The sequence below is a fragment of the Bombina bombina genome, chromosome 5 (genome assembly GCF_027579735.1).
Source record: "Bombina bombina isolate aBomBom1 chromosome 5, aBomBom1.pri, whole genome shotgun sequence".
NCBI classification, from domain to species: domain Eukaryota; kingdom Metazoa; phylum Chordata; class Amphibia; order Anura; family Bombinatoridae; genus Bombina; species Bombina bombina.
The window spans coordinates 176,333,803-176,349,305 of record NC_069503.1 but is presented as its reverse complement, the minus strand read 5'-3'; the positions used below and the strand labels follow the sequence as shown (position 1 = coordinate 176,349,305).

The 15,503-nt window shown below is 38.4% G+C and overlaps 1 protein-coding gene across 3 annotated transcripts in view; it reads left to right on the top strand.

The window, feature by feature from the left end:
- The window catches only part of XYLB (xylulokinase), a 384,016-nt gene that overhangs the window by 89,031 nt on the left and 279,482 nt on the right, over nt 1–15,503 (top strand). For all 3 annotated transcript variants that reach the window (XM_053713791.1, XM_053713790.1, XM_053713792.1), the window contains one exon: nt 4,993–5,033. In XM_053713791.1, coding sequence (XP_053569766.1) covers nt 4,993–5,033 — 41 coding nt within the window. The remainder of the gene's footprint in view (nt 1–4,992; nt 5,034–15,503) is intronic.

The window sequence follows — 15,503 nt, the reverse complement described above, 5'->3', positions numbered from 1 at the left end:
AGTCTGTTAGGCTGGGGTGCGGTCTGGGACTCCCTGAAAGCTCATGGTCTATGGTCTCGGGAAGAATCTCTTCTCCCGATAAACATTTTGGAACTGAGAGCAATATTCAATACGCTCCAGGCGTTGCCTCAACTAGCGGAGGCCAAATTCATCAGATTTCAGTAGCGTACATCAATCATCAGGGAGGAACAAAGAGTTCCCTAGCGATGAAGGAAGTATCCAAGATCATCAAATGGGCGGAGGATCACTCCTGCCATCTATCTGCAATTCACATCCCAGGGGGTCGTCAGACTTTCCATCCGGGGGAGTGGGAACTCCACCCAGAGGTTTTTGCTCAGCTGACCCAGCTATGGGGCATTCCAGAATTGGATCTGATGGCGTCCCGTCAGAACACCAAACTTCCCCTTTACGGATCCAGATCCAGGGATCCCAAGGCGGCATTGATAGATGCATTAATAGCGCCTTGGTCATTCAGTCTAGCTTATGTCTTTCCACCGTTTCCTCTTCTCCCTCGGCTAGTAGCCAGAATCAAACAGGAGAAGGCTTTGGTACTTTTGATAGCACCTGCGTGGCCACGCAGGACTTGGTATGCAGACCTAGTGGACATGTCATCGGTCCCACCATGGAAACTGCCATTGAGGCAGGATCTTCTAATTCAAGGTCCTTTCAAGCATCCAAATCTAGCTTATCTGCAACTGACTGCTTGGAGATTGAACGCTTAATCCTAGCTAAGCGTGGTTTCTCTGAATCAGTTATAGATACTCTGATACAGGCCAGAAAGCCTGTCACCAGGAAAATTTACCATAAGATATGGCGAAAATATCTTTGTTGGTGTGAATCCAAGGGTTACTCGTGGAGTAAGGTTAGGATTCCAAGGATATTGTCTTTTCTCCAAGAAGGATTGGAGAAAGGTCTGTCAGCTAGTTCCTTAAAGGGACAGATATCTCCTCTGTCTATCCTGTTACATAAGCGTCTGGCAGCTGTACCAGACGTTCAGGTGTTTGCACAGGCTCTAGTTAGAATCAAGCCTGTTTACAAGCCTGTGGCTCCACCATGGAGTCTAAATTTAGTTCTTTCAGTTCTTCAAGGGGTTCCGTTTGAACCTTTGCATTCCATAGATATTAAGTTATTATCTTGGAAAGTTTTGTTCTTAGTAGCCATTTCTTCTGCTCGAAGAGTTTCTGAATTGTCTGCTTTGCAGTGTAATTCACCCTATCTGGTGTTCCATGCAGATAAGGTTGTTTTGCGTATCAAACCTGGTTTCCTTCCAAAGGTGGTTTCTAATAAGAATATTAACCAGGAAATCATTGTTCCTTCTCTGTGTCCTAATCCAGTTTCTAGGAAGGAACGACTTTTACACAATCTTGACGTGGTTCGTGCTTTGAAATTCTATTTAAGAGCAACTAAAGATTTCAGACAAACATCATCCTTGTTTGTTGTCTATTCTGGTAAGAGGAGAGGTCAGAAAGCAACTGCTACCTCTCTTTCCTTCTGGCTGAAAAGCATCATCCGATTGGCTTATGAGACTGCTGGACAGCAGTCTCCTGAACGAATTACAGCTCATTCCACCAGAGCTGTGGCTTCCACTTGGGCTTTCAAGAATGAGGCTTCTGTTGAACAGATTTGTAAGGCAGCGACTTGGTCTTCAATGCATACATTCACCAAATTTTACAAATTCGATACTTTTGCTTCTTCGGAGGCTATTTTTGGGAGAAAGGTTTTGCAAGCAGTGGTGCCTACCGTTTAGGTTACCTGACTTGTTCCCTCCCTTCATCCGTGTCCTAAAGCTTTGGTATTGGTATCCCACAAGTAAGGATGAAACCGTGGACTGGATACACCAAGTAAGAGAAAACAGAATTTATGCTTACCTGATAAATTACTTTCTCTTACGGTGTATCCAGTCCACGGCCCGCCCTGATAATTCGGTCAGGTTCAAATTTAATTTTTTTAAAAAATAACTACAGTGACCACTGCACCCTATGGTTCTCCTTTTTCTCCTAACCGTCGGTCGAATGACTGGGGGGCGGAGCCTGAGGGGAGCTATATGGACAGCTTTGCTGTGTGCTCTCTTTGCCACTTCCTGTAGGGATTGAGAATATCCCACAAGTAAGGATGAAACCATGGACTGGATACACCGTAAGAGAAAGTAATTTATCAGTTAAGCATAAATTCTGTTTTTTTGGCGCCAAAAATGTCTGGAAATGACACACTCGCGTCACAGATGATGCAACCTTGTGAAGGACTCTGCGTCGCTTAAGACGCCGGAAAAGATGAATTTGTGTCAACGAACGTAACTTCGAGCCAAAAAAATCTTGCGCCAAGAATGACGCAATAAACTTTGGCATTTTGCGCCCTCGCAAGCCTAATTCTGCCAGCAAATTTAAAAGACAGTCAATTTGAAAAAGAGACTATACCCCAGGTAAGAAATAAATGTTTCCTAAAACATTTCCCAGATATGAAACTGACAGTCTGCAAAAGGAAATATACTGAGAACCTGAATCATGGCAAATATAAGTACAATACATATATTTAGAACTTAACATAAAGTGCCAAACCATATCTGAGAGTGTCTTAAGTAATAAAAACATACTTACCAAAAGACACCCATCCACATATAGCAGATAGCCAAACCAGTACTGAAACGGTTATCAGTAGAGGTAATGGTATATGAAAGTATATCGTCGAACTGAAAAGGGAGGTAGGAGATGAATCTCTACAACCGATAACAGAGAACCTATGAAATAGATCTCCATAAGGAAAACCATTGCATTCAATAGGTGATACTCCCTTTACATCCCTCTGACATTCACTGTACTCTGAGAGGAATCGGGCTTCAACAATGCTGAGAAGTGCATATCAACGTAGAAATCTTAGGCACAAACTTACTTCACCACCTCCATAGGAGGCAAAGTTTGTAAAAACTGAATTGTGGGTGTGGTGAGGGGTGTATTTATAGGCATTTTGAGGTTTGTGAAACTTTGCCCCTCCTGGTAGGATTGTATATCCCATACGTCACTAGCTCATGGACTCTTGCCAATTACATGAAAGAAAGATATATTTTGTAACTATGAGCCAAATAGCTTTATTCTTTGTATGTTTTGGTCATGATACCCCTAATAAACAATCTAATGACATTTGTTTAAATGATTTGTCAGCAAATAGGGTTCAACAGTTTCTCACCTGCATTTGCTTATGGTATGTGATGATATTGTACAACTAATGGCTCAGTGGCTACATAACAGTCCTAAAGCTGGTTTTAAATATAGAACTGTAAATCCGATTGTGATGAAACTGTAAGTGACTGCAATTAGGGCTGATAGGCTCTCAGATTAAAGAACCACTAAATACAGTATAGTTGCATAATTAACAAGTGCATAATAAAAAGACAATGTAATAATACTTAAAGGGACATTAAACACTTTGAGATTGTAATATAAAATGATAAATTGTATATAATAAAACAGCTCTGCAATACACTTTCATTATTTATTTTGTCCTCTTTGCCTGTAATTCCATTCTGAAATTGTGAGCTTTTCAGTTCCTGTTAGAAATGGAAGTGCAGAACACTGTTAAATCCAGCACAACAATTGGCTGCACACTCTAGTGACCTATTTATAACTGTCCCTAATTGGCCACAGCAGAGAAGGTAACACAAGTTACAATATGGCAGCTCCCAGTGTTTTATAGACACTAAAACTTTACACTTATTTTGTCACTTTTTAAACAACTAATGAAACTTTAAAAAATACATCTACATGTTAGTCATGGACTAATCTTTTCTTTGAATGTATCATTCTATCTAGGATGTATTTAGTGTTTAATGTCCCTTTAAACTCTGAATTTCACAAAAGCATGAGATTTTTTTCCGGCAAATTAATTTTTACTCTCATTTGGTAACCCCCTGTATCATGTGACAGATGTCAGCCAATCGCAGACTAGTATATGCATACTCTATAAGCTTGTGCACATACCCAGTAGGAGCTTGTGCCTCAAAAATTAAGCGTATAAAAAAGACTGTGATAATGTAATTTAATTGGAAAGATTCTTAAAATTGTGTGCTCTTTCTGAACCATGAGTTTACAATAAGGAGACAATTTTGTATGATGCAAATGAATTAATTGCTGACACAATTACCACCACTAGTTCTTAGAGAAGCCAGAGGCGCTGAATGCAAGTACAAGGGGCACTTACAGCATACTTGAGTATCCCACTGAAACAGAAATACATTTTACATGAGCATTTTTTCTAATGAAAGTTTGTTGCAAAAATGCTTCTGTTCTAAAGTGAGATGCACTCATTCACATTTCAATTTTGACCATTATTTCCCTTTAATCAAATATAGTGCGAAATGCATTGAAACTAAATGTCCACTGGGACGTCTCTTTAATTGCAGGTGCTAAAATACTTCTTTCACCAAAGCAGAAGTCATCTCAGATACTAACTTGACCCTCGATAATTACACCAGTAATCTATGAGTGATTTATTAGGGAACTAGTATTAAGTTTTATAAGTATGCTTGTGATAAAATCAAAATGTATGTCTGGTGCCTTTTCAAGGTGCGGAAAGGTAAAACAAAGTTAAAGGGACACTGAACCCAAAATTTTTCTTTTGTGATTCAGATGGGGCATGCAATTTTAAACAACTTTTTAATTTTCTCCTATTATCAATTTTTCTTCGTTCTCTTGCTATCTTTATTTGAAAAAGAAGGCATCTAAGCTTTTTTGGGTTCAGAACTTTGGACAGCACTTTTTTTTTTGGTGGATGAATTTATCCACCAATCAGCAAGGATAACCCAGGTTGTTCACCAAAAATGGGCCAGCATCTAAACTTACATTCTTGCATTTCAAATAAAGATACCAAGAGAATGAAGAAAATTTGATAATAGGAGTAAACTAGAAAGTTGCTTAAAATTTCATTCTCTATCTGAATCACGAAAGAAAAAATTTGGGTTCAGTTTCCCTTTAGCATGAATTTATTCTCTTTATTTTTCAGCATCCTTGGCTGGAATGAGACTAGAGGAAGGTGATATTGCGGTAAGTTTATCACCATTATAACCCTAATCTATGGTTGTTTCTCTATTTAAGTAAACTTTGGTTTACAACAATTCTTGGGTCCTTTAAAAAGTTTATGGGGATTATGTTAAAATGGATCCATTATAGACTAAACTGTGCTAGTAGAATACATTTGTTTACAAAAACGCTAGGAGTAAAACTATTGTAGGAAAGTTAAAGGGCCAATACACTGAAAACATTTATACTGTTCATACCCTTTAAGGTTTTTAATGATATTTCTAAATGATTTGTTTCACAATTCCCAAAAGTTGTCAGAGCAAGAGGCATTTTCTTAGCACTAATTTGTTAGCAATCAAAGCCACACCCCCATCTACACATTGCTTGGCGAACATACGGAGTAGCCGGATAAAGTTTGTTTAGAGGGAACGTGTGAAGCAGCAGCTTTGCCATGTATAAGGGACAGTATTGGCTTAGGGCACACTGCTGTATTCTACCTGCTTTATTATATTGATCTAAAAACACATGCACACAGGATTTTTCTCCTCGACATCTCTATAATTGTATAATAACTTGTAGAAAAAAACTGTTACTAATATGAGTTTACTCCCTGGGTCTACATAAGTGAGAAACTGAGGGGCACAAAAATAGCCTCAGAACCCCAGAAACTCGTAGGTTGGACAAGTACTGTGCAAAAGCTTTAGGCAGCTGTGAAAAAATGCTGTAAAGTAAGAATGCTGTCAAAAATAGAAATGTTAATAGTTTATTTTTTGTATCAATTAACACAATGCAAAGTGAGTCAACAGAAAAGAACTAATTCAAATAAATATTTGGTGTGACCACCCTTTGCCTTCAAAATCCCATCAATTTTTCTAGGTGCTCTTGCACACAGTGTTTTAATGAACTCGGCAAGTAGGTTGTTCTAAACATCTTGGAGAACTAACCACAATTCTTCTATGGATTTAGGCAGCCTCAGTTGCTTCTGTCTCATGAAGTCCCAGACAGAATCAATGATGTTGAGATCAGGGCTCTGTGGGGCCCATACCATCACATCTTGGACTCCTTGATTTTCTTTACGCTGAAGATAATTATTTTGTGATTTAAATAGACCATACCATTTAAAAAAAGTTTCTAATTTACTTATATTATCAAATTTGCTTTGTTCCTATGATATTCTGTGTTGAAGAGCTACCTAGGTAGGCATCTAGAGAACAACATGGCAGAAAATACTGCTGCCATCTTGTGCTCTTGTAAGTGGATAACATTCATGCAAAATGCTGCCATATAGTTTTCCAGAAATAGGCCAGGTCCTAAGCATACGTCCCTGCTTTTCAACAAAATATACCAAGAGAACAAAGAAAAAATGATAATAAAAATAAATTAGAAAGTTGTTTAAAATCGCATACTCTATCTGAATCATGAAAGAAAAAGTTTGGGTTTCATATCCCTTTAATGAATTTGGCCGTATGTTTAGGATCAATGTCATGCTGTGGAATACATTTTTGGTTTATCAGATGCCTCCCTGGTGGTATTGCAAGGTGGATAAGTATCTGCCTGTACCTTTTAGCATTGAGAAGACCATTAAGTCTGACTTAATCCGCAACTCTATGTGCATAAATGCAGCCCCAAACTTGCAGAGAACCTACACCATACTCATTTTTGTACCACTCCCCAGCCTTTCAGTGAACAAACTGCTTTCTGCTACAGCTAAATATTTCACATTTTGACTCATCAGTCTCGAGCACCTGCTGACATTTTTCTGCACCCCAGTTCCGGTGTTTTTGTGCATAGTTGAGTCACTTGGCCTTGTTTCCACGTTGGAGATATGGCTTTTTAGCCGCAAGTCTTTCATGAAGACCACTTATGACCAGACTTCTCTGAACAGTAGATGAGTAAACCAGGGTCCCACTGGTTTCTGCTAATTGTGAGTTGATGGCACTGCTGGACATCTTCTAATTGTGAAGGGAGGTAAGCATGATGTGTTTTCCTTGGCTGTCCACTTTGTCTATGGTCCTCAACATTGCTCATTTATTTGTGATTCTTCAGAAAAGCTTGGACAACACATCTGGAAACCCCTGTCTGCCTGGGAGAGACTGTCTTCAGCAACCTCATCTCGTTATCAGAGCTTGGCTCTTTCTCACCTAGTTGTATTCATCCTGCACAGGTGTTTCTGTTTCAGTTACTAATTGTGTTTCAACCTACATACTAAATTGACAATCATTATCACCTGTTTGATTTAATTGTTTAATCATGCATCTGACCATATGTCTACAAAATCCCTAACGTTGTGCAAGTTTGCCCAGAAGAATTGATGCTATTTTGAAGGCAAAGGGTGGTCACATCAAATATTGATTTGATTTACATTTTTCTTCTGTTTACACTTTGAATTATGTCAATCGTTAAAATAAACTAAACTATAAACTAATAAACTATTAACATTTATTTTTTTAAAGCATTTTTACTTAACAGTATTTTTCACACCTACCTAAAACTTTTGCACAATACTATATATATATATATATATATATATATATATATATACATACAGTGGATATAAAAAGTCTACACACCTGTTAAAATGTCAGGTTTCTGTGATGAAAAAAAACGAGACAAAGATAAATCATTTTAGAACTTTTTCCACCTTTAATGTGACCTATAAACTGTACAACTCAATTGAAAAAACAAACTGAAATCTTTTACGTGGAGGGAAGTAAACAAAAAACTAAAATAATATGGTTGCAGTAAACTACTACTTTGTTGAAGCATCTTTTGATTTTATTACAGCACTCAGTCTTTTTGGGTATGACTCTATCAGCATGGCACATCTTGACTTGGCAAGATTTGCCCACTCTTCTTTGCAAAAACTCCAATCTGTCAGATTGCGAGGGCATCTTCTGTGCACAGCCCTCTTCAGAGTACCCCACAGATTTTCTGGATTCTGGTCTGGACTCTGGCTGGGCCATTCAAAAACTTTTGATGAAATAATTTTTTCTTCATTCAAAAATAAAAAATAAGTAAACAAATACAAAAGAACAGAAAACATTACAAAGTTGTACACGACATGAAATGTTACATATATTCAACAAGTTGTGGAGTTCAGAGATCATGTCACTAGTATCTTCTTTGTCACTATTAGCCACCTTATCACCCTATAAGGTAATGTAAATATGTCTCTAACTTAAGTACCTATTACTCTATTTTCCCTTCTCATTTCTTCATAAAACATTATGTATGGTTCCCATTCTTTTATAAATTGGTTTTGTCTCTCCAAAATCTTTGCCATTAATTCAGTTCTAAGGTAATTATATTCTAGTTTTCGTAACACGTATGTATAGGACGGGGGGGGGGGGGGGGCTGATTTCCAAAATTTTGCTATGCTTAATCTCGTGACCGTAAATATTATTTCTGCTAGTTTGTGATGGTGTTTGAGGATATTCTCATTCGGGAAGTGTAACAAGGTATGTTCTGGTGTAAAAGTTATTTCCTTAGAAAACAGTTTCTCCAAGAATTTAGATGTTTCTTCCCATATACCTTTAATTTTGGGACAATCCCACCACATGTGCAAATAAGTGCCCTGTTCCCCACATCCTCTATAGCATAGTTGGTCTGCTGTAGTTGGCGTATTGTGGAATCTTACTGGGCACATATACCACTTGTATGCTACCTTAATTAGGTTTTCCTTTAAGTGGGCATTCAATGAGAAAGCCATTCCGCCAAATAGGTTTGCTTCCCAATGGTCTAGTGGCCAAGTCTTATTCAACTCTTCTTCCTATTTTAACATGAAGGCAGGCTTAATAGATCTACTAGTAGTGTTGAAAATTGAGTATAACTTAGAAATTGGACTTCTTATAATATTTTTGGTCAGATATAGCCTTTCAAACCTAGTGCAAGCACTGCCTGTCTCTCCTCCCAGCCCTTTTTCAATTCTAGATTATTTTTTTTTATATAAATTTTTATTTTATTGAGGTTTTTTAGCAAAGGTTACAGTACAAATACATTTTTGCCACTATTCAATATAAGCAGAAATAAAAACAGTTGTAAAACCATAATGAGAAAATATACAACACAATGACAAATTGGTGAGAGTGTACCCGCCAAGTACAGTAATATAGGTTCTACAATACCATTATTTTCAAGTAGTAACCCATAAACCAAATAATGATAAGCAAAAGCACTCAAAACCTCCTTTTAAATATTGATATGAACCTCCTAAGCTATCAATGGGCCACCCTTGGACCCACATGTAATATCTAGTATTAACAGAGGCATACTAGAATGATATACATTTTTATATACCTCCCCAGTGTTGTATAGGCTACTAATGAACCAATATGATAGTTCTTAAATGTCTGGAGGTGGAAAACTATAATGATATACGGTCCCTTTTGGACCATGGTACACAATTTATCATCTATAGATCACTTCTGTAAGCAACATGGCTAATGACAAAACAATTGTCAACAAAGACATATGTACTAGCTCTTTATAATAAACTAGAATGATACTCAGCAATGACACATAAGCTGATATATCTATTTCTACATAGCTCTGTCAGTGTTTGGGATGTAGAAGTGTAATTCTCTATTATAATTATTCCTATCCCACTGTAAAACTCAAAATATCTGAAGTGAACATCAAGATGTATCTCAAAATAGCGGACCAGAGCCGCTTTGTGTAAATCCCAGCCTAAGTACTGGGTGTGCAGCAACCACCTATTCTAAAGACAAGATTTGTGTCACTAATTATATTGTTAGATGTGGGTACTGTATACCGCTGAATAATTCACCAAACAGGGTGAATATAGAAATAAATGAAGATGGGAACACTGTAAATAGTACAATAAGTAAACACTGCCTGAGCAAATGTCGCCCAGCAAAAATTAACCACTCTGCAATATAGTATAAATAAAATTTTTATGGGGAGATAATAGCATGTATGCTAAAAACTAGGAGAGTAACTAATTCAATATGGTTAGTTACAACTAATAGAATGATAACTTATGAGTACAAGATAAATGCTGCCTTGGTTATATGAGTAATGGCATTGGGTAGAGTGGCTAAACTCTCATATATGAGAACCAGAGAGATGGCAAAAGTGGACATATGATGATTCTGCTGGAGTGAAATTAGAGACCTCATAAATGTACAGGAATCGACAGACTCTTATGTTAATAACAAATGATGTATATATTAATTTTGTACATAGTGTCTGTCCTCTACTTGTAAAGTCTCCCAATTAAGTTCAGGAGATAGACTGTTTTATCATCCTATGCCGCAGGCTAGGGGCACCAAGGTGTATTCAGTTTGTGGGTACCTGGCTTCCTCTCTCATGAATAACTGTGAAGCCTGTATATCCATGTAAACCCGGGGAATGGGGTATAGCTTAACTGTCTGTGGATCCTCTGCAAGCTTCGTCACATTAGCGCACTGAGATCCTCCAGCGACCGGCCGCATCGCCAGGGGCTCAAGTTTCAACTGCCTGGGACCCAACAGGGAGTAACAACCATCTCCAGGGATCAGGGGGCCAGCAAGAGTTATAACTCTGATCAGCTGTGTAGACGGACCTTCCCACTGTACTTGCTTCTCCAAATTAGCATGCATAGATGCGTTATTAAGGGGATATATATCGCACCCTTCTCTTTCACTGCTATGTGATCGCATAGGGAATACTTGGGGTTGGCTCAATTCTCCTTCAGTATCGTTCCAGTCTGCATGTAGGAGCCTGGTAAGGGAGTTAAATTGAGACTCCATCTTGTGCGTTAGTGCCTGCAGCATGGCTATAATAGAGGATTCCATCTTGGGTATCTGCCTGGACTCTAAGCGCTCTAAAGGTCAGCACTTCACTCTTTTCTAGCATTAAGCAGCTCAGGCAGTGTGGCATAGTATGATAGTTCCCACTGAGTACAGTAGCTTTACCTGGTCACTCAGCTAACCGGGGGGGGGTGTTGAGTTAGAGTTATAGGCCCACAGCCTTTGATCATGAACAGTCCGCTTAGAGGTTTCTGCTTGGAGCTAAAAATAATATCGCCCCATACTATGCTTACGTTTTGATAATATTTCAAAGTGTTGAGCTAAGGTATCATAGTATGAGCAAGATAAGCATCAGATTATGCAATGAGTTGTCGGAGCTCCCAAATTTTGCGACTTGGCATGTCCGCAGTCAAGCCACGCCCCCCTCAATTCTAGATTTTAATTGCAGGTAATGAAACCATTGGGAACCTTTTGTATTGTCAAGCTTTATATAGCGATCGTATGATATAAGTTTATTATGTGTTAATGCATCTGCGATTCTGTATAGGCCTTTATTGGCCCATTTAGTACCTAGGGACTGTTCTATTGGAGAGTCTATATCTATCAGAGGCATGAGCGTGGAGTTTCGGCTCAGCAGTGGAAATGCCCAAGTTAGTTTGTCCTGCATCTGTAATGTATGTTCGATAGCTATGAGGGTATCCTTTCTCTGTGGTCTTTTGTTTTTAGGTGTCCATAAGATTCTGTCTATTTTGTCTAACTTCATAAATCGGGCCTCTAGACCAACCCATTGCTTGTCTCCCTCCATTTTGGCCCAATGAAGTGTTTGTGCCATGCGTGCTGCTTGATAATAGACAACCATATTAGGGACGCCAATTCCACCCTCCACCCGGTTCCTTATCATTAATTGTTTGTTTATGCGTGCTCTTTTCCCTTGCCATATAAAGTGTAGTATATCTATGTAGTATATCTGGATTTTGCGCAGCTCAAGTAATGGTACTGTAATTGACAAAGATCTAAACAAGTAAAGAATTTTAGGCAGAATTTATTTATTTTATTTATTTATAAAATATCTTACCAGGAAGGATACATTGAGATTTCTCTTGTTTTCAAGTATGTCCTGGTTAATTGCCATTTTAGTCGTAACAATTCTATCATAAAGGGGAATTTTAGATTTAGACCATTTGTTCATTAATTGATTAATGAGTTTGAACATTGGTATGTAATTAACTTTATATAGGTTACTTACTTTTGCTGTTAAATTGATTCTTACATTTCTAAGTGTTTTTTTGGGCCATCTGAATGAGAAATTAATCTCCAATAGTTTTTTGGTCTGTTGTGGGAGCCAGATTCCTATCGTCTCACATTTATATTAATTTATTTTGTATCCTGACAAGTGCCCAAATTTATGAATAGTGGAGTATAGAGGTGGAAGTGATAGGACTGGTTTGGTGAGTGTTAATATGATTTCATCTGCGAACAGCGATATCTTATAGGTTTGGGACCCTAATGGAATTCCAGCAATGTCAGTGTTATCTCTAATTCTTATCACTAACGGTTCAATACTAAGGGCAAATAGAAGAGGGGACAGAGGACATCCCTGTCTTGTGCCATTCCGGATTTTTACATTATAGGACTGATAACCCGCTAATAGTATGAAGGCCTTGGGGTTGGAGTATAGGGTCGAGATTGCCTTGTGGAATGGGCCTGTTATCCCAAATATGTCTAGTGTTGCATGCATATATTCCCAATTGATTCTATCAAATGCCTTCTCTGCATCCAAGGCCAGGAACAGAGAAGGCATCCCTTTATTTTGGGTATAGTTTAGAAGATCTATAATCTTACGGGTGTTGTCTGGGGCCTCCCTTTGTTTGATGAAACCCACTTGATCTGAGTGAACTAATTTTATGATAATAGGGTTTAGTCTGCCAGAATTTTGGATAACAATTTGATGTCTTGGTTACAAAGTGATATGGGCCTATAGTTTTGCCTGTTTTTTTTTTTTTTTTTGTCCGGTTTAGGAACTATTGCAATGCGAGCTAACAACATGTCAGGAGGGATCTCATATCCTTGCATAATTAGGTTGAACAATTTGACTAATTGTGGTACCAGTACCAGCTGGAGGTCTTTATAGAAGGCACCTGTGAAACCATCTGGGCCTGGGGTTTTGTTATTCTTGATTTCTTTAATAACTGTTTGTACTTCCCTAGCCGTTATTGGTGCGTTTAAAATCTCCTTATCTGTGGGGGTTATCTTTGGGAGTTGGGATTCTTCCATGAAATTATCTAGTTCTATTGTTTTATTTAGGTTGCCTTTACCCGAATCCAGGTTGTAAAGATTAGTATAGAAGTCCGCAAATGAGTTAGCTATCTTTAAAGGATCATTAGTTGTTATGCCATTTGCCTGCTGTATCTGTGGGATTGAGGAGTGTCTAGTAATGTCTTTCAACTTATTTGCAAGCATTTTATCTGGCTTATTGCCATATATATAATATTGTGTATCCACCAGTCTGATAGCTTGAATTGCCTCTTTATCTAGTAATTGGTTCAATTCTTCGTTTTTTTCCCTAAGTATCTTAAGTGTGGCTTTCTGGGGGTTATGTGTGGAGTCTCTAGGTAAAACCGAGGCCTTTGCCTTGAGTTTAGTTATTCTAGCCTTATCGTGCCTTTTTCTCTTAGTAGACTCAGTGATTAAAGTTTCCCTTACAAACAATTTGAGAGCTCCCCACAAATAAATTGTGTTTGGGTTAGAACCCTCACAATATAAACTCTTGCTGAAGTTTCTGCAGGAAGATAGCATCTTTCAGCAGATTAGGGTGAAGAGACCAGGCTTTACTTCTACCAGCGTTAATTAGACCTTTGAGGGTCATTTCTACCATTGAATGATCTAACCATGAGCAGTTGATAATGTCCGCTGAGACTAATAGTGGTATCAAAATTTGGCTAATTAGAATATAGTTGATCCTAGAGTGTGTCTTATGGACCGATGAAAAGTAAGTGTAATCTTTAATATTTTTGTTGAGGGATCTCCAGCTGTCTATTAAGTTCTGGTCTAAAAGGAAATCTTTTAAAATATTTTTTGTTGGTCTGTGTCCTAAAGTTTCATCTCTACGGGTTGTGGATCTATCCATCTCAGCCTTGAGTGTTAGGTTGAAGTCGCCACCTATTATAGTTTTGTATTTTTTCCATTGTGTGAGTTGTTTGTTAAGTTTTCAAAGAAAGGCAGCCTGACCAGTGTTGGGTGCATAGACACTAACTAAAACAATTGGGACACTTTGAATTTGTCCTTTTACAATAAGAAACCTACCTTCTTTGTCTCTAATCACTTCCTCCTCCTTGAAGTTTAATGAAGTGTGTATCAAAAGGGAGACCCCGTTCTTTTTCTTTTTGTTAGCTGCATGGTATTGAATGGTGAACAGTTTATCCCAGTATTTGGGTGTAGACTGGGTTATAAATTGTGTCTCTAGTAACATAACGATATGGGCATTCAAAGCTTTGTATTCCATTATAGCTTTTTTCCTCTTGATGTTAGTGTTTAAACCCCTAACATTGTGCGAGATTACTTTAATCCCCATGTTGTTTAGTTGCTATTCTAAGCTGACTGGAGTGTAGTGTCATTGACTAGTTTACTCTGACCACTATGCATCTGAAGGGGAACAACTGTTTATGAGTCAGTTTACCTGCGTCCACTGACCACAACTATCCACCCCCACCAACTTGTGACATTTCGATTGTGCATTTCGTACAACCTGTGCAAATAAAATAAACATGTTTTGGGTAAACAACAAACTTCGGTAATATAACATTAACCAAATAACAATAAACAAATTGACATAGGTTACAGAGTTCATCTGTAACTTCATGCGACATAGTGGCCAGATTGGATTGGTCTTTCAGTGAAACCTGCAATAGGGTAAAGGATTAGGGAAAGGGAGGGGAAAGGGTATTGATGCTAATGTTTTATAGGGGAAGATTGAGTGGGGCAGGGGGGAGGGTACGGTTAGAGGGGGGTGGGAAAAATAGACCATGACCTCTACAAAATGCTTTCTGACAGTATTTAGTTAAACTATAATCTTTCAAAGGGTACTAGAGACTCTTGGCACTAGTCTACTAGGGACCAGCAAACAGTCAATTTCCGTAGCCCATTTCCCAATGGGTCCAAGGAGGATAAGGAGTTTCCTTAAGTCTTCTCCAAATGGTTTCAGGACGGATCTGAAGTGTCCCTGTTAGCCATACTATGGTCCATCTCAATAGTGTGACCCATCTTGGGTCTTTTAGGTTTGCCATTCTTGCTTACTTGTGTCCAATCCTTCTGTGGGGCCTTTCTTTGTGGTTTCGGAGAGCTGACCTCATTTGATGAGTCAGAGAGTAAGTTTAGTTGTCTCAGTAGTATGGATCCTTCTTCATTAGTGGCACAAGAGTGCGTTCCGTTTTGATATGTAAATGTGAGTTTGAAGGGGAAGTTCCACCTGTATTTGATATTTTCTTTAATTAGTATTTGTACTACAGGTTTCAGCTCCCTCCTCCTCAATGTTGTCGGTGAAAGGTCCGTGTATATCTGGATCTCGTTGCCTTCATAGGTCAATTTACGGGCGGTCCTAGCCGCCCTCAGTAGCTCTTCTTTGATGTGATAGTAGTGCATTTTCACGATGATGTCTCTCGTGCTTGACTGAGTGGGTTTGGTTAGAGCCCGATGGACCCTATCCATAAGGAGCATAGGTATCTCTATTTCTGGGGCCAGCCAATGA